Below are 19,025 nucleotides of genomic sequence, written 5' to 3'. Positions count from 1 at the left end.
CTCCAGTCTGTGGTCGTTACAGCCGCCGCTGGGTACTAACTCACCCTTGAGAGCGTGGAGGTCACCAGCCTAGTGCAGACCAGCCCCTGGGGGGGCCAGAGACTTGCCGTGGACTCAGGCATTTGGGGGGAGCTAGAGTCAAGGGGCAGCATCTGGGTTATCAGGAAAGGGAAGGCAGAGGCTGAGGGAGGCGGGGGAGGAAGGAGGAGGTGCATGTGTTTCCCGAAGCCCGAGAGTAACAGCCGTACTTACAGTTGGGCCCAGAATGAAAGGCCCCGAGCGGCTGGGCTGCGGGGCTCCCTCGGGTGTGCTGGCCCCAGGAGAATCCCTACGCGGACACCAGGGAAGCGCGTGCACACCCCACAGGGCTGCAGACACACCGCTGCCAGTGGCCCAAAAGTGACCACGGCTAGCAAAACACAGTCTTTGAAAAACAAAACCAACCAAAAAATAAGTATTTGGCTCTGTAAATTTCCATCATAAGAAACCACTCTAAATGGTCCCCGAGCTTTGTACAAAGCCTGGTGCTGGGCATCCTCCAGGGGCTCCGGCCCCAGAGCCCTACCCAACACACCAGCCCAACACAATCCCGTCGGGTGCTTTGGAAACACAGCATGAAATGGTACACAAGGCATTTTAAGACACTGGAGTTTATTTCCTATGGACGTTTCTTTTTTAAAAAAAATATAATAACTTAGTTTGCATCTTACAACATTTCCAATCAGTCAGGGAGTCCTTGGCCAGGACCTCGTGGGGTCAGACGTGGCTTGTGCGCCGGGGAGCACAGGTCCGAGCGCCCGCTGTGGCAGCAGCGGTGGCCACCCACAGTCACTCTGTGCCCATCTCGCAGGGGTTCAGGCCCTTCTCCTCAGCATCCCTGTACATCCTTTGGAAGTCCTTGAAGCGCGGGGCGCAGCCAAGGTGGGCCTCCCCAAAGTGTATGTGGCCCGTGAAGAGGAACTCCCCACGTCCGGGCCTCACACCACACTCCAACAGCGTGGTGACGTGCCCCCGCCAGCCACCGCCCTCTGGGGCTGGCCGGAAGACAGTGCTCTTCTGCCGGTACAGCCGGTTCACGTGCAGGTGGATGGCGGACTCCTGCTGCTCTGGTTCGTGGGTGACGTCCTGGATGGAGCCTCGGACGACTACGGAGGCAAGAACACAGGAGTCAGTGGGGTCACCAGGGGTGACCCTGCGGGGGCTGACCCTGAATTCTGCATTCCAGAAATCCCATTAGAAAGAACAGTTCACACATTTGAGGCCCTCTAGGGGTTGTCCCTGCCACTCAGACTCTGTCAGGGATAACAGCCATATAAGTGGGGAGAAACAGAAGACAGAAGTCACATTGTGTGCATCAATGTTTCAAGTTAGAACAAGACACAACCGCAATTAACACACAACATCTACTGCCGCCCTGTATCCAGGTGGGATAGAAACGGGGCAGCTCAGAGGGGAGGGGGTGATGGGAGGGAGCTGGGCAGAGCAGGCCCAGCGCAAGGTCCCCCATCCTCCAGATGCAGGACCAAAACGTGGAAAGGAGCTCTGCACTCCCACCACACTACTGCCCTCTGAGCTGGAGGCGCTCAGAGCAGGGTCCAGCCGGGCTGCCTTCCCCCCGCCCAGAGTGCTTCCCCCCCACCCCGCTGCCCAAGAGCAAAAGCACGCGGCTGAGTCCTGATCTCAGCCCCGGGGGCCCCAGGCTCCTCGGACCCCCAGGACCAGGAACTCCTGCTGGAGCGTCCACAGGGGCCCAGAGGAGAGCAGGACTCTGAGGTGAGGCTAGACCATGCCTTGGAGGAAAATGCTCAGTGACCACCTTAAACAGGACTCCCACCCCTCTCATCCGGCACAGATCCGTCCCTCCCCTATTACACCTCCAAGCCCAATGCCCTCAGCCGTCTCCTCCCCAAGCTGAGTGCCAGCACCGGAAGGCCCTCCCAGGCCCAAGCGGGGCTCTTGACGTGTGGCAGGAGCACGAGGACACTTACCGAAGTCGCTGGTGCAGACCGCCAACAGCACCTCTGTGTCGCTGCAGGGGCGGCACGGGGCTGCGGGGAGAGAACAGGGTTAGGAGTAGGGTCTGCGGGACACAGACCCCGCTCACACCCACCAGGTCCCTTAAGAGCTCTGACCTCAGGGAACAGGACAGAGGACCCAACCTTGGCCACCACACGGGTGCGGGCGCTGATGAATCCAGGGAACCCCAAGCGCAAGATGTGGCTATGAAGGGCGTGCACCGCACTCCGAGGGACAGTGGGCGTCCGTGCTGGTCCCCACCTAGCTTGTTGGTGCAGCAACTGCTGGGCCCCGGGGTAAACCACTCTCCCAGGTCCATCACCAACGGGAAACCAACCTGAGCTGGTCGGAAGCTACGTCCCCCACACCAGCCTGGCTGAGAGTCGCCTCCTTCCCAGCCTCCACAGCCACACCAGCCACTCACACAACACCTGTTCCCCAGGTCCCCATCTGTAGCCGAGACCAGAAGGTCAGGGCACTGGTTGCCGAAGGTGTCGGTGAGCATCGAGGGTCACGTCTGCAGGCCGAGGCCGTGGGGCTCTCGTCCAAACAAGTCCCAGCCATCAGCACAGCCCCCTTCCCCAGACCCCTGACCTCAGACCAGATCACTGCCTGCAAACACCATCTACGGCAAGCCTGGTTCACAGAATCCCCAAACCCCCACAGCCTGGCAGGGCAAGGGTGGGGGCTGGCTTCCTCCAGCCAAGCCAGGCCCCACCCCACTAACTTCTGCCCCAGCACAGTCCTCATCCTAACTTCCTCAGATTGGGTGAGGCCTCAAGAAAGGCGGGGGGGCACAAGCCTCTGGCAACTCCCCCCAGACCACGGCACTCCCAACCCAGCACTGGATTTGGGAGGACACAGCATGAATTGGCAGTCACACTGCACTTTTCAAGGCCTCTGCCCCCTGGCCGCTGAGCCTCTAGAGTCTGGCACAAATCCTCCCAGCTCAGGCAAAGGTTAGGTATGAAGTCTTGCTGGAATAAGATCACCTTCTCAAGGCCCCGGAACGTCCTGGCTTTGGCATTTGCTGGCCCTCACACGCGAACTGGGCGAGCAGTCACCTGCACCCTGGCGGCAGCAGACTCGAGGCCTCGGGGGCAAGGCCAGGCACCGAGCAGCTAGAGCTCAGAGAGGCCTTCTGGCGCGCGGGGCACAGGGTCTGTGCTGCCCTAGGCAGCACAGGGTCTCTGCGGACCCCAGGGGGTGGACAGGAGTTTCCAAGCACTGGCCCTGGTGGTCCTGCCCTGGGCAGGGGAGGATGTGTGTGCCCCAGGCCAGCTCAGGGGGACGTGACTCATTGGCCCACACACTGCCTGCCGCTTCTATCAGGTTCTCGGGAACCTGGTGAAGCTACAGGACTAGCAGAGCCGGTTGGGTGTGTTGAAGCCTGGCCAGCCTGGCCGAGAGGATGTCCTACCCAGCTCCAAATCCCAAAGACTGCTGCCCACCTGGGGCACTTTGCTTCCATGTATAGACCCCCAGCCTCAAGGCCTCTCTTAAAAAAGAAGGCAGCCCACTGGGGGTCCCCTACCCTGCACGCCCCTCCAGCGGCCCGCTGCCCACACACATAGGGCATGACGAGGCCGGGCTCTCCAGTTCTGCTCAAAGGCAAGGTCTAATTTCAGTGCCTGTGCCAGGGGGTCAGAGGCGTCATCCTGGGCACCCCTCATAAAGCATCTGCCCAGGAGAGAGGAGCCCCAGCAGAGTCCCTGGGGGCCAGGCCTCTAGACGCTCCAAGTGAGGGTGGGTGGGAAGCTCGGTCCACACAAGCTCTCTAGAGGCACATCTCAGGTTCTGAGTCGGCCGAGACAGACCACAGGCAGTGCCCACAAAGGCAGCAGTGGTACAGCAACAGGCCCAGGCCACACCTGGCAGTCAGATACCCGGCCTGGCGGCCCGCAACTCACCAAGCCCGAGAGCGTGACCCTCTCTGTGGACACAGGCCCGGGGACGCCCGCTGAGGGCTAAGGAGGAAGGCGGCAAGGAGCCTGTCCGGGACGGCCACCTACTCACACCCCCACTGCACTGCCGAAGGTGTGGGGGTGCCTGGGGCACCGGCGGAGGGCAGTCAGCAGCCCGCAGATCCTCCCACCAGAAGCCTCAGGGAGCCGATACCACCACAGCTGAGCTAATAAAGTGCCACCCTGGAGACTTCCCTCATAATTCTGAGTTTTACGAAGCACAGGTCACCTCATTGGAAAATCCAGTCTGTGGATGCCAAGAGAAGCAATCTGGAAACAATTATTAATCGGAGTTGGGCTCATAAAGGCAGTGGAATGTGCTGGTTTCAGACACACTGAATCTCGTTTCCTTGCAGGGGAAGGTGAGGAGGGAGCAGCCAAGAGCCCAGTTGGGTTTACGGTTCTTTGAGAGGGGTTGGCTGAGGTGTGGGCATCTTAGGGAGAGTCTTCCGGAATGTGCACAAAATGAACTGAAGAAGGAAAACACAGGGTCAGGGAGAGCAGCTGGGGCTACTGCAGGGACCCAGGTGAGGACGGCAGGTGCAGGCAGGAGGACGGCGGGGGGGGGGGGGGGGGGGGGGGGGGGGGGGGGGGGGGGGGGGGAGGGCAGCACGCTTCATGCTAGGCCCTGGCCTGGGACAGGTCTGCAGATGGCCGCACGCTGGTCTGGCAGGAAGGACAACCAGGCAGACACATACAACTTCCAAAGGGAAAACTGTGCATGAGGACATCCGCTGGGGTCGTCACTGCAGCCAGTGACAGGTGGCAGGTTTGGTGGGTGCAGCACTGCACAGGGAGGGGACACGGCCGGCACGGGGCTGGTGTGAGCTGAGGCCCAGCTGCCACATGAGGTTCTGGAGCCTCCTCCTCTTTCACCACAGCCAGCTGCGGGCTGGTGCCACCCCGAGGTGGTCAGCCACCGCGGGGATATCTCAATCTCCCCCACCTCTCCTCCTGGCCTGTTGCCACCCCACCCTGTTCCTGCTGAGAAAGCAGGTGGATGCCACACGCTTTCATCCCAGGAGTGCAGAGATGGGCGAGATGAAAGATAATTACAGAAAATAAACGATCCTTTGGGGGAAAAATCTCTTCTCTCCTTTTCTGCTTCTAGGACATAATGAGGCTTCTTTCGACTTCTGCTGACCTTTGCCACTCATCCCCCACAGCCCATCAGGGCCACCACCAAACCGAGAGAGCTCCTCAGTGGGGGGGCTCTGTACCCACCCAGCCCACCCCTCGGGCATCATTCACCAACCCCCCCCCCCAACACATCAAACACAGCAAGTTTGACCAGGGAAGGGGGATGGAGCACACTGGAAACCGCGTGACTCGGGCTACTGGCCAGCAATCCCAATAACTTTCATGCATTAATGGCCAGCACCGTCCCCTCTCACTGTGGGTCTAAAATGCCACTGTCTTCCCACCTCATCTGCTCAAGGAAGCCTGCTCTGGGTAGGCATCACATGGACCCCAAACCCCTAGCCCCAGAAGGTAGATGTGGCCAAGCCGGTAAGCCCCTGCTGTTCAGCTCCCGGAGGAATGAAAGAACAGACTGGAATCAGGGGTCCACCTGGGCTGCCCCAGGCAAACCAAGGAGAAGGTTTGTCTCCACCCCCTAGAACCAGACAGAGCAACCCCCTGCCATCCTTCACTGGCCACCACCACACATCCCCAACCCTACTGGGCAACAGAGGGTCCTGGTGTGCCTGCTTCCCCACGTACACCAGGGCTCTGGGGAGGACGGCCCCCAGACAGCCCGGCCGGGTTCCAGTAGTGGCCTAGAGTTTCATCCATTAGTTAGCTGGATCTGGCCACTTGCCCACCTTTCGTGTCCTGCCAGAGTTTTTCAGCAACTGCGTTACTCAGATGCCCTGGTGAAGCCCATGGAGGAGGAGGAGGGGGAGGAGGAGGACAGGGTGGGGAAAGGAGGCTCGATCCCGCACGGCCCCCCCAACCCCTCAGGTCACCTCCTACCACCCACCCCTCAATCTGCGCCTGTAAGGAGCGGCCTGCCTCTCCATTCTGGCCTTTTCTTGGGTGTCAGTGCATCTCAGACCATACCAGGAAGCTGGTTATTCAAGGGCACACCAGGCGACCGCACTCACTGCAAACACTCCCAAGCGGGACCATCCGGGGCCGTGAGGCTCACACACATCTCTCATCCAGGAGCCTCTCTGTTTTCAAGTCAGCACAAACTAGAAGCTACTATGAGTCACCAGTGAGGGAGAAGGCTCATCCACCTCTGCAGCAGGCAGGATCACTGACCGCCCAGCCCACAGGCACCTGCACACCTCCACGTCACAGGTGCCCAGGCTCCAGCTTCACCCAAGTTTCCTGCAGCTGCGGCCAGGGCCAGAACAGGAGAGAGCCGGGAGCCACACTCTACCATCTGAGAGCCTGCCTGGCCCGGCAGACATCATTGCTGCCAGATGGCTGGCACCGACATTCCACATTACATACCCATTCCTTTGGCATTAAAGGCTTAGGAGCCCATCCCCTGATGAAAGGCAAATACCCTGGGGAGAAGGACGCACGAGCCTCCCCAGAGCCTCACTGCCCCTCATCTCCCTCAGGCTGAGAAAGTGCTGAGCCCCCAGGAAGGGCCCAGAATCTGTGCCTGTTTCTATCCCAGCTCCTAGAACCCCACACACATCTGAGTCCCCACCCCCAGGTCTGACAGTTGCTAAGTTTCTGGGCTGTCCCAGGCCTGATTCCTGGCCAACGCACAGACGCACGTTCATACCCCACTATCCACGGGGTGCCTGGATCCCTGCAGGCCCCGGATTTAAATAGACGCTCCAGGGCCCAGTGGGCATATGTCAGGGGTGGGGGAGAGGTAAGAAGGGAACCCCTGGGCCACCCAGACTGCCCAATGCCCAGCCACAGCTGAACGTCCTCCATGGGGTCTCGAGAGATGCACAGAGGGCAAGCAGAGGCTGTGACCAGACAACCCACCATCATGCAGGACCTTGTCCTGGCAGCCCCATTGGAACCTAGGGCAGCCCAACCACTGATCCCACAGGCCTCTCCCAAATCTGCTCACTGTCCTGGCCTGAAAACAGGGACCAGGGGAACCTGGGGTGCACAGACCCTGCCCACAAGGAGAGGGAGAGAGACTAAGTCTCTGGTCCCCGAGGGCGGAGCCATGGTCTCTGAGTCATCCCAGCCCATGGCCACCCTTGTGCATTTTCCTTCTGGACAAATGGAAGCGCTCAGGTGCCCAACAAAGAAACAACTGGCTACACAGGCAGCGCCAGCATCTGGTAAGAATGACCCACCAGGTGGAAGGAAGCTCAAGCCACAAGAGAACAGGGACCAGCAGCAAATATCTTTAAAGGGCCATCAACATTCAATCAGTAAGAGGCGTCAGTGGAGCATGGGACTCCTGATCTTGAGGTTGTGAGTTTGAGTCCCACGTTGGGTGTAGAGATTACTTAAAAATAAAATGTTTCAAAAAAAAAAAAAAAAAAAGGAATTGTTAACAAGTTTCTAACATCTGCTTCACTCAGCCACAAGCATTAAATTCGGTGACTGGGTTTTTCCAGATTTTGTTTTTATTATTAGTTTATCTCCAGGTCCCCTACAGCGAGACTGGGGTACCCTCCTCTAGCTCTCTAACCCACCCTCCTATAGCTGGTCATCAAGATAAAGGCTGTTGTGGTTAAAATATCATTCAGGTCCTGAGATTTACAGCAGCTTCCAGTGCTACCTTTCCGAGTGGGGGTCTTACCCGGGCAGCTGGCACTGGGAGGGGGTGGAGGTCCTACCCGGGCAGTTGGCACTTGGAGGGGGGCAGGGTCCTACCCGGGCAGCTGGCACTGGGAGGGAAGCAGGGGTCCTACCCGGGCGGCTGGCACTTGGAGGGGGAAGGGGGTCCTACCCGGGCGGCTGGCACTCAGAAGGGGGCGGGGGTCCTACCCGGGCAATCCTACACTGAAGTTCTCCAACACACCGGTTTAGTTTGAGAGAGACTGAAGGTTTTGAAAACTGATCTGAGCCAAGAATGCAGAACAATAAAATGCAGATTCACATACAGGAGAAAAGTCTACATTTCAAATCCTAGCAGATCTGTTTTACTCGAATTAAACATCTCATTTACTAAAATGTGGAGATTATACTATTCTTGGAGACGACCCACCCCTCCAACCAGGTGTGTCTGCCTTAGCACTGCTGACACTTGGGCCCGGGTCACTCCTTGTACTGGGACCGCCGCGTGTACTGGGGGTGGTAGCAGCATTCCTCCCTGGCCTGCACCACTCAATGCCATGGCACCCCTACCTGCCCATCATCTGGGCCAGCTGGTCACCTGGAGAATGGCCTTCTTGGAACCTACTCACAGGACAATCCAAGCTCACACCCCCTCAACCAGTAGGCGTCTCGCCACAACCAGCTTCGGGACTGACACAAGTGGGACACTAGGACCCCCACCCCACACACTTGGACCCCAGGAGGTCATCTATGCCTTGGAGCAAGGGCCACGCTTGGCATGGGTGTCTATATAAGACGAGGACTTCAGTCCTTCTTCATGGCACATGGGGCGAGACCCACCCCACGTGAGAGCTCTGGAGGCCCCTCACTCCTCCTCAGTCTCTGTCTCTGGAACTTTTCAGAGACCAACGCCACCCTCCACACAGGGCCCTGCCAAGCTGTCTGCCAACTCACAGTCCCCACGTGCGCGCACACACACACACACACACACACACACCCTTGGCTGCTGAGGGGACTCCTGCCAGCACCACAACGAGAAGGGCTCTGCAGTGGAGAAGGCTCCTCGAGGGCCAGCCTCACGGGAACCCCAGAGAGGTCCTCACTCACCTCACTAACCCGGGTGAGCTCCTGTGCTGCCTGACTCGCCCCCCCTTCCCCACACACACACAGCCCCTCTCCTGGCACGCTGCCGTTGTCTCCACTCCACATGGGGTGGTCCTTGTAACACCCACCCACAAAATGCCTCCGGAAGCTGGTACCAGCTCCACAATTCAGGTCAGCAAGGCTCTGCACCTCTCTGGAGAGTGAATCACCCTTGGCTCCCACCCAAAACTCGACATGTCAGAGGCTGCAGCTGATGTCAAAAACACGCAGCCAATCCACATATCAGAAGAAACACAGGGGCGGTGGGAACAGCCACAGCACCCATTTCCGATTACAGTCCCGAGCACAGAAGAGGAGCAGGGAGCCAGGACCACACCCCATCACGGCTCTCAGGTCCAACCTATGGCCGCTCTCAGGGCACGTGTGTTCACCCTCCTCAAACACGCCTCCTGAGACTGCGTTGTTTCCCCACGTGCAAAACACCCACAACACTAACGGGGCCACACACGTCCAATGCCCATCGCACGGGGGGCCCATCTGCCAGCAGCAGGCGGGTTCTCACAGCGACCATGGGAGGGGAACCTCCCGTCCCCACTGCCCTCCCCCCCCCCCCCGGAGGTTGCCACTCACCTGACTGGGCACGCAGGTCTGACTCCGCATGCCAGCTGGTCAGCTCGTACTGGAAACCCGTGGTCCTCCGGCTGATGTCCTGCTGGGGCGTTGCCTCCACGAACAGGCCCCTCTGCTCGAAGCCAAAGCAGTGCACCTGGCGGGGCCCGCGGTCCCCGTCCCGCACCAGCAGCTGCAGCTCTCCAGTTTTTTCCAAATAAATATTGGCGCCCGAGGAGTCCCTGAGGGGCTTGATGCACAGAGTCAGGTGTCGTCGGGAGGGCGGGAAGGTGTTGGGCCGCACGTTGACGATGAGAGCCCCAGTCGGGTACATCCACTCTACAGAGCCCGCCGAGCACCGTAGGTACACCTGCTCCACCTCCTTCCTGTGGGCCTCGTGCGTCAGCCCGCTGCAGAGGGGACAGGCGTCAGCCGGGGCCCGGAACCCCACATGTACCCGCCTGGGGGACGCCTGCCCAGGTGCATGAGCAGCCCCTCACCCCCACCTCTGCCCTGCTGCAAGGGGCCGTTTCCAGAGAGGGACAGTCCCCTCCGGCAGGCCTGCCCCAGAGAGTCACGGTGAGACGGGCTCACGCCCTGATGCGCGTAGACAATGTTTGTCTCAGACCCTCTCAGCACCTCAACGCTCCATCTGCCGGCCTTCAAGGCTGCAGCACTGGGCGCCCATGCCCTGGGGGCTCCCCGCGTCAGGGTGGTGATGCATGCAATGGGGGAAGAACCACAGAAGGGGGGGCCTTCTGGAACACGTTCAAGGACACACCAACAGGACTCTGGCACAAACCCGAGTTCCAGATGACCAACCGAGGGCCAGGAACGATGGCAGATTCCCACTGAGTGTGAAAACAAGGAGCGGTTCACTTGGTCCAGAGAGTAGCTTTGAAACCAAATAGGAATGTTAGCAGCTCGGTGGGGGGGGGGGGGGGGGGGGGGGGGGGGCTGGAGGTTGTTGGTGACTTTTGTCTTTAGCTCCTCACAGATAGGGGCAAGTGTTTCCATTTGCAAACCTGAAGACCCTGCATTGCCAATCAGATCTTCAAAAATAGACTCAAATATCATCACAGCAAATTACAAAAGTAAGGTAATGGTCCTCCATGGGGGAGAGGCATGGGAGGGAATGCGTGAACAAGCCACAGGAGAGAGACGCAAACAGTGAGCAGACCATTCACCTTCCCAAGGGGAAGCTTCTGCCAAGTTAATCTCACTCCTAATAAATGCTAAATAGGAAAAAATGAAGTCTGTACACTCTTCGTGAGACAGGTCTTGAGTAAAGTCATTACGTTATGTTTTCAAGAAATTGAAACCATCAAAAACGTTAAAGTTTCCCCTACTCAAAATTTTAATGTGAATGTCAGCTTGTGCTGATGGTTACGTCATAACCACCAAGCAGCCCTGGAACTCAACCAATGACTTCAACCAAGTGTTTTATTACATGAAATTTGGTTCTGATCGGATCTCAGACAGGTTCACCCACATTCTTAGGATTTTTATGTGTAATAAACAATGCTATATTCAGAGCCCAGGCCTGGGTGAGTTACCAGAAACCCTTTCTACAGAGGAGAAAACACGTAACATATGGTTTGCATTTACTGTTGGTGACTCATGCTCTGGGCTCCAAAAAACCTCACTTTTCATTCGATGGCCAGCTGTGGGCTGGGGCTGCACAGTCATCCTGCAGACCACATCAGAGGGAGGTGTCAAGGAGGTGACCCCCCCAACCCCGCTCCCCGCCCCCGCAAGGCCCTGGGTCACTAGCAGCCGGCCTGGCCTCAGACGCCTACCAGAGCCACACACGCAAAACAGACTTACAAATTACAGTCAAATAAAACTCATATAAGCTCCTCTGACACATATGTGTGGACGAGCAAAATTATAGTGCTGTGTGAAAAAATTAGACTAAATGGTAAGTGGTTGACACAGATGACTATAATCACCTCTGCTCTCGGGCAGCCAAAACAAACTTTATCACAGTGTCCCTCCTCTCCTGTCTCCAGCCTCAAGGGGCAGCTGGACACTTGCCCTGTGCCCAGACACCAATCCTCAAAGCTCTCTCCCCTAAAAACCATCCTGTCCAGACTTCACTTTCCTCTCCGTCGGGGAGGGACCCTGGGGCTCAAGGGAAAAGAAAGCCCATACCAAGTCTTCGGATACTTCTCACTAAGTCACTGTAATCCAAACAGTGGACAGGGAAACAGAGAGGTCCACACCCCACCCATATCTCAGGCAAGGGCAGAGGGAACGCTTGTGGGGGACAGATGGCCAGCCCATGGCTGTCCCCAGCCTGCACAGATGACCCTGTATATCTTGTGCACTACACCCGGCTCCATTTATTCATAAGTCACTCGACTATAGGAGGACCGGGAACAACACAAAAGTGGACTTAGAAGAAATGTCCACCCTTTACCTGACGTCTTCACTGCCACCCAGAGAACTGTCTATGCCCATCCCAGGGTCCACAGCCAGCACGCCCCTCCGTTCTGCTCCCCCTCATGTTCTCCTGAAGGACTGAGATCAACAAGACGTGAGCCAGGCACTCAACACAGGAGTGTTCACATGAAGGTCGGTAGCATGTGATGTGCAAGACCGCCACTCAGATGCTCACCGACTCTGATCAGCCTGGGACCCCACTGAGCCTTTAATGAAAGAAATCAAGGACTCCGAGCCTGTCTGGTGCTCACCAGAACATCTAGCTAAATCTCTCACCTCTAGGTTTCCAGCACCACAGCAAACCTGAAAAAACTTCTGTTTATGCAAAATTGCTGGAGGTGCAAAAATGTGCCACATCTGTGATGTCACTGATGGTGGCATTAATGATTTTCACATGGCATGCAAGTGACACACTAATCAGGCAAAAATAAGATACCTGCTTTCTGATGTGATGAAGCTAGACAGAAAACACTCTGGTTCTAGTCACTCTTACAGAGCTGACGACACTGATTGATCTTGGGCTATTTAAACTAGATTCCTTTATTTCTCAAAAAACAACAACAACAAAAAAGAGTCTGCCAGTGTCACTCCCCAGGGAAGTGTAGACACACCTTCAGGCAAAGGACAGCAAATTCCAAACCGACATGGGACTTTCTGCAGGGGTCAGTGTGGTGGCAGCAGGGTTCTTACTACTCACACCCACAGCCTGGCTCACCTGAGTCACCAGGAGTAAACTATGGTCTCTTGTTCACTTAAGTCAGGAAGAGCTTCGATCAAGGGCGAAACCCAGAGGTTATCACTGGGGTTACCTTTCATCTCCCCACCCAGTAGGAGAGCTAGCCAAGGTATGACAGACCCACAAACCCTGCCGACGGCAGTGGGAAGGTTCGTGGTCCACCTTTACAACCACAGCCTAATAAAGATCAGGGCGCTGTCCTGCCCCTGCACAAGGGACCGAGATTGCAAAACCTCCTGCTTAATTGCTTGGAAACACCCAGACACGCATTTCAGCCTGTCAAATGTGTGAGTGGCCAGTATCATAAAGAGCAACTCCCTCCCTATCAGGGGATCGGAATGCACCCAGGGTATTGGGGCTCACACCACCCTGTGCTGTCTTTAGAACAGCTCATAAAAAGTCATAAATGTTACAGGAGTCTGCAGGCAAACCAGCAAACCCAAGTTTCCACAGCAAGGATCTGTCAGCTGATCTGCAAGGCATATTGATCGCTAGGGCAGCAATTACAATGGAAGGGGAGCTTATAATCCAGGAATGTGGCCTGGGCCTGTCTTCCGTCCAGATCCCACTGGGACAGCCCCTGCAGCCACCCTCCGCCAGCAGACTCTGCCTTTGCGCTGAGTGGAGGGCAGCTGGAGGCAGTCCAAGACCCGGGGTATGTTAGCAAAGATGGAGACAGGAGGGCAGCAGGTAAGCGTCCCTGCTTCTCCAGGTAGAAAAGAGGAGGCAGACCCCTGCTTGGTCCAGGAGCTGGTTGGCCCTATGACCAGCACTCACTCACAGCCCTCTCTGATCCCCAGGAGAGGCAGCCCCCTTCCAGGCACACCGTCCTCAGAGAGCCTGAAAGGGTGTCAGCTCCTCCTCTGGAAACTCAGGCTCCCAGGGTGGGACAGGCTTTCTGTTTCTGATCTGCTGAAGCAGGACACCCTAGACCTCAGTTTAGGGGTGCACTGATTCATCCAGCAGAAGCTGCAAGGCAGGGAGTTTAATTAGGAGCGTGGGGGAAAGGGCAGCCCTGGAAGAGTGTGTCAGAGTCAGAGGCTCCCAGCCAGCCCTGTGCTGGCGCCAGCATTCTGCAGGCCAGCCCTCCCCCAGAGCTCCAAGCTCGTGGCCCCAATCTTAGCAGCCCTGCATCCCAGCTCTGGTGTGCGTGCAAGGGAGGGAGGGCACCACAGGCCGGATCTCTGGAGCCCAGAACCCCGGCTTCGGCGGTGGGAAGTGGGGAGCAGAGAGCAGGGTGATTGCCAGTCTCCACAGAGAACTGGCTCTGTAAGTATCCAAGATGACCAGCGGCCGCCCTGCTCACACAGAGCCCAGCACCCTGGCACAGCCCCCCAAGCTTCCCGGAAAAACTGTCTTCACTCAAAAAAAAAACCCGTGACACCCTCCCCCCCCCCCCCCACCTCCCGCAGCAGCACGAGGTGTGTGCTGGCAGGAGTCTTCCCATCAGGTGTGAGGGCGAAGGGCTCGGGTAGAGGCCCTGCTCCACCGAGTACCCCGACCCCGCGACCCGAGGGCAGCCCCTGCCCACAGAGTTCCAGAGAAGGAGATGCGCATCCCTGAAAACTCCGGAACTGGCACCTTCCGCGGCACAAAACCGGCTTTTCCAACTGCGAGCAGAGCCGCCTGCCCGGGGCGACAGCGCCCTGGGCGGATGGCGGTTTCTCACCAAAGTAGCTGTGCCCTCAGGCGCCCCGCCCGCGTATACTTGTGATTTGCAACTCCTTTCTGCTTGTCACACTTCAGTTTAAAAAAAAAAAAAAAAAAAAAAAAAAAAAGTCCTCGGCTGCCACGGCGGAGGGGCGTGAAGGGGGGCTCCCCGAGCCCAGCGCGCGCGCTGCCAAGGGCGGCCTGACCTTCACCGGGGCCGGGGCGGGGATGCGGGACGCGGCGGGTCCTGCACTCGGCCCGCGCACAGGTGTCCGCCCGCGGGTCTCCGCGCGCACGGGAGCGGTCGGCACCCCGGCCCGCGCCAGGGCCCCCGCTCGGTCCTCCGAAGCCCCGCTCCCTCCCGCGGACCCGCCGGCCCTCCCTTCCCGCTCGGCCCTGAGCGCAGGCCCCGCTCCTCCCGCCCGGGGCGCGCAAGTCCTCGCCGCGGGCAGAGCCGGGAGGGCCGGAGAACCGACCCCGCCCGCCTCCGATGCGGGGTCCGCGCGGGGCGAGCGGGCTGTCCGGCCGGGACCGACCCCGCCGCGCCGCGGGCGCACCTCCCTCTGGGCGTCCTCCGGGCCAGGGCACCGGGCCGCCGCGGGCTCTTTTGTTCTAGAACCGGGGGCGGGGGCGACGCGGACAGGACTCGGCCTGGAGAGCGGGCCCCAGAGTCCCCGCCCGGGGCCGCGCCCCCGCACGCTCGGCCGGCCGGAGCGGGGAGGGCACGGGAAGGGAGGCCAGCGGCCCCGAGGGCTGGGGGCGCGCCGGCGGACTCACCTCCCCTTCCAGCTGCACCGGTCGCTCGAGTACTGCGCGCCCGCGCCGCCCAGCAGCGCGCCCAGCAGCAGCAGCAGCAGCGGCGGCGGCGGGCCAGGGCCCGGGGCGGGGGGCCGCGGCCACAGCTGCCCCGCGCGCCCCCCGGCCGCCCGCGCCGCGCCCCGCATGCTCCGGCTCTGCCTGGCCGCCGACCCCGCGTCCGCGCCTGCCGAGCAGACCCTCCACCCGGCGCGGCCGGGCGGGCGGGGCTCCAGGTCCAGGCGAGTCACGTCGTGCGCCCCCCGCGCACCCGGCGCGGCTGCCCGCCCATCCCGGCCGCAGCCGGGGCCGCTGGAGCCGCTGGAGCCGCGGGAGCCGCGCAGGGAGCTCCGCGCCCGCCGCCGCCACCCGAGCCTCTGAAGCAGACGAGTCAGCGGTCCGCGTCCCGGCTCAGCTGGGGACCCGTCCCGCCCCCGTCCCGCCCCCGCCGGCCGCCCCGCCCCCGCCGGAACTCCGCCCCTTGCGCGCGCTGCGAGTGCTGCGAGTGCTGCGAGCCCCGCTCCCTGCGCGCCCTGGCCGGGAGTCCTGGGGCGGCCCCGCGGAGAGGAGGGGGCCGCCTGAGGGACCGGGAGGAGGGTCCGAGAGAGAGTCCCCAGCCGGGAGAGAACGGGGCAGCAGCACGCGCCCGGCCGGTACGCCGCGGGACGCGGAAGAAACCCGAGACCGCAAGTCTGTGCGACCTGAGCCGGCGCCGGGCCAGCGGGCGCGTCCGCAGCGGCTGCGCCAGTGGCCCCATCGCGGAGACTGAGCCGGGAATGGCCGCTGGGCTGCGGTGGGGGCTTCTGGCCGGGCCACTACTACTGTGTGAGCGACCAGACTCCATCAGGGACGTTCCTGATGTCCCTGATGCACAGGTTCCAAACCTGTGCTCTGCAGAGGTCCGGACTCTGCCCCGGTCCGCAACCCGTGCGGGAGGGGAGGAGCCCAGCTGTGGTTGGAGATGAGACTGACCCACTGTTGAGCGCCCCGTGCACTCTAGAGCACCCACGTCCCCGAAGGGCTCTGGGCCGCAGCTCCTCTGCATCGCTGCGGACCTGTGCCCGCTCCTCCCCACCACCCCCAACCCCGGAGTTGGTCTGGTACCTGTGTCCCCAACCTCCCGCTTGATTCTTCCTGGAGACTGTCTGATGCCTTGTTAGGTTTTAGTGGTGTCCTGACCCCTGTGCTCTAGATGCGAGTGCCACCACCACCAGACCTGGCAACCCATACTGGCTCCAGGTATTGGCAGAGGCCCCCAGTCACTAAGACCCCCCTCCTAGCAGGACCCAGCGTGGTGAGTTGGTGAGTACAGTGTGATGAGGCCAGGAGCCACAGCTGGGTCTGCTTAGAGGGTGGATGGGGTCTGCTTAGACGGGTCTGCCGTCCTACCAGGTCATCACCCTAGAAGAAGGAAGAGGGAAGGAACCATGGCGCTCCGTGCAGCCACCTCTGTGCTCACAAAAGCAGGCTTTTCTGCTTTGCGACTCTCTGGTACTGGTCTGAGCTCCACAGCCTCAAACAGCCTCAAGTGGTGGAGAAATCTGACCTTGTTTTCCTCACGATACATTTCGGGAGGGATTTCAAGTGACCTGTGAGGAGGAGGGTGACTTCCTGCACCTGTTGGTTTGAATGTTTTACCTTTCTCATCTGGTCAAAGGGTTAGAAATGTAATTGGTTGTAGGGATGGAATTGTCACCCTCTGGGGAGGCCTTGTCTGCAGGGCCCCAAACAGCTGGAACTGAGAGCCGCCTCAGGAACCCTGGGCGGGAGAGTCAGACCCCTTAAAGGTGGCTACAGTTGAAGGATCTGTTTGGAGAAGCCCTGGTCTGGGCAGGTCAACCACGCCCCCCCCCGCCCCCCCCGCCCCCGCCCCAACCAGCTACAGCACAAGGTGAGAGCCCTGCCCAGTCTTAAGAAGGGATGTCACCCCAAGGCTCACAGGCAGCTCTGAGGCTGAGGGGCCTCCTGCACCCCTCCCCACACCACCTTGGAGTGTGTGCCCTGCATTGCTGCAGGTACCAGGGTGCAGAAGTGCGGGGAGCAATGGGCGAAGTGAAACCACCACCCAGGCCGCTTGGGGGAGGAACCTGCCAGTTGTGAATCTGGAAACTACAACCACTTCTTACCCACAACCATATCTAGGCAGCCCAGCAGCACCTCGCACCCAGGACGCTCCCCATAGTAAAGAAACTGCCCCTGAAGGGCAGTATGCTTGTCAGGGCTCAGGGCCTCACACTGGGGAAGGGGCAAGGGCTGCCTTAGGACACCCGCCCGCCCCCCCATTACAAATGAGTGACAGTGCTAAGGCTTCAGAACTCCCTGGAAACCACCGGACCAAAGGGCAGAGGCCACCCCTGGGGCAATGTGGAGCCAGTTCCTATGCAAGGTTCAGGGCTCTGTGAGCTGAAGAACTGCCAAGCCACCTGTGCACAGGACCACTTCCCTAAAAGTAGGACAACACAGTGGTGCCTATGGACCTGCAGTTGTCAACATACAGGAACATATAAAACATGCAGGACTGAACAGTACAGCCTTTAGTTAACAATATATCAATATCAGCTCGTTGGTTGTAACAATCACACATGTTAATATTGTTAACAAGATTTAATAATAGGGGAATGGGCGGACTATGTGGGAACTCTCTGTACTGTCTGCTCAATTTTTCTGTAACCCTAAAATAGGAAGTCTACTAATTAAAAACAAGAGCTCAGGGAGTCATGCCCACCTGGCAGTGTTCTTAGGAAGGGCCTGGACTTGCTACTTTCAGACCTATGGCTCTGTGACAGGCCCTCCCTTCTGGGGACACAGGTACCTCCGGATTCCTGAGGGTCTCTGAAGCAGGAATTTCCAGATTTCCCTCCTCCTGACAAGCTGACAGCTGCCAGCCAGCTGTGGGGTGGGGCCATAGTAGCAGAACTGGTTCCTGGGGCTTCACTCAGCTCCTGGAGAGGTATATGCTCTAGCGATGCTTCTCTGTGCCTTGCAGAGTGGGGCTGCTGACCCCTCCTGACCCTGCAATGAAATGTCCTCATAAATGGGTCCCTGGTGCCGGTGGTGTATGTTTGGGCCTGGGGACAGCAGAGTGAGGTGGGTCATGGCTGTCTGAGGCTGCCTGGGGACCACCTGCCCCACTTCACCCACTAGGGCCTGGTTGGGAATAAAGATACCCCGTGGGATTGACTATGATCCAGAAGGGTCCTTGCTGGCTAGGCATGTGGGCTCTCCCTGGCAGTAAGGGCATCCTGGAGTGTGCTCACATGGATGGCTAGGTGTACCTCCCGGTGAGCATTTCTCCAGTTCAATCCAGCCAGGGCCACAGTGGCACCCACAGTGGGAAAGAGCTGGGCATCATGGCATCCAAGCAACATTTGGGGACTTCCTGTGTTCACCACCCTCCAAACACCAGAGGGAGTGTTGGAAGGTAGAGTGCACACCTGCTCATGAAGGGGCACTGCCCCCCCCACCCACCCAGGTGACAGCAGCCAAGGGGGCCCGGCTCCCACCATCCTGCCTGAGAATCTTCCATGGCCAGAGGAATGGGGCTGGGCTCAGTGACGGACTCAGTGGTGGCAGCAGCCCCCAGGACAATTCAGTGTGCCCTGTGAGGTTAGTACTCTGGATGGGGGCGGGGTGTGGGTTGCCCTCCAAATCGCGTGTGAGGTGAGTCTGTGGCCCAAATTCAGGTCACTATCAACCTTCACTCATCACCTTGTCTATTCACTCAAGAAACATTTACCAGATGCCTCCTGGGCATGTTTGCATGATAAGCTCCAGGGCTGTGGCCCCTGACCGGGGCTGGTCTCAGAAGGCAGGATGTGGCCAGGCAGACAAAGCCCCCCACAGCCTATGGCAGCAGCAGTGGCCTCCAGTGCGAGCAGGACCACGATTACCACCGGACGACACCTGCTCCCCAGTGTGTACCTGGCCTGGGAGTTTTTGTGGCTTTGGCTACAGGTGCCCACATGTCCTCTCCTCTAGTGGGGATTCGTCACCTACGC

At 59.3% G+C, this 19,025-nt stretch overlaps 1 protein-coding gene across 1 annotated transcript; it reads right to left on the bottom strand.

Moving 5' to 3' along the window:
* Positions 1-634: 634 nt before the first annotated feature.
* METRNL (meteorin like, glial cell differentiation regulator) lies at positions 635-15,334 on the bottom strand. The gene is made up of 4 exons (XM_042915634.1): positions 15,010-15,334; positions 9,423-9,811; positions 1,989-2,048; positions 635-1,145 (listed from the first exon to the last, which is right to left on the bottom strand). Exons 1-4 carry the CDS (start codon positions 15,174-15,176, stop codon positions 829-831), a joined length of 933 nt encoding a protein of 310 aa, XP_042771568.1. The 5' UTR covers positions 15,177-15,334; the 3' UTR covers positions 635-828.
* Positions 15,335-19,025: the final 3,691 nt, after the last annotated feature.

The sequence above is a fragment of the Panthera leo genome, chromosome E1, assembly GCF_018350215.1.
Source record: "Panthera leo isolate Ple1 chromosome E1, P.leo_Ple1_pat1.1, whole genome shotgun sequence".
In the NCBI taxonomy this organism is placed as follows: Eukaryota; Metazoa; Chordata; class Mammalia; order Carnivora; family Felidae; genus Panthera; species Panthera leo.
This window is presented reverse-complemented; position numbering and strand designations above follow the sequence as displayed.

Excerpts from the sequence above, each read along its gene's own strand:
- METRNL (XM_042915634.1), bottom strand. The coding sequence starts at position 15,176 with ATGCGGGGCGCGGCGCGGGCGGCCGGGGGGCGCGCGGGGCAGCTGTGG. Across the intron at positions 2,049-9,422 it reads AGACCTGCGTGCCCAGTCAG|CCCCGTGCCGCCCCTGCAGC; the intron begins GTGAGTGGCAAC and ends CTCTCCCCGCAG. Across the intron at positions 1,146-1,988 it reads GGTCTGCACCAGCGACTTCG|TCGTCCGAGGCTCCATCCAG; the intron begins GTAAGTGTCCTC and ends TTGCCTCCGTAG.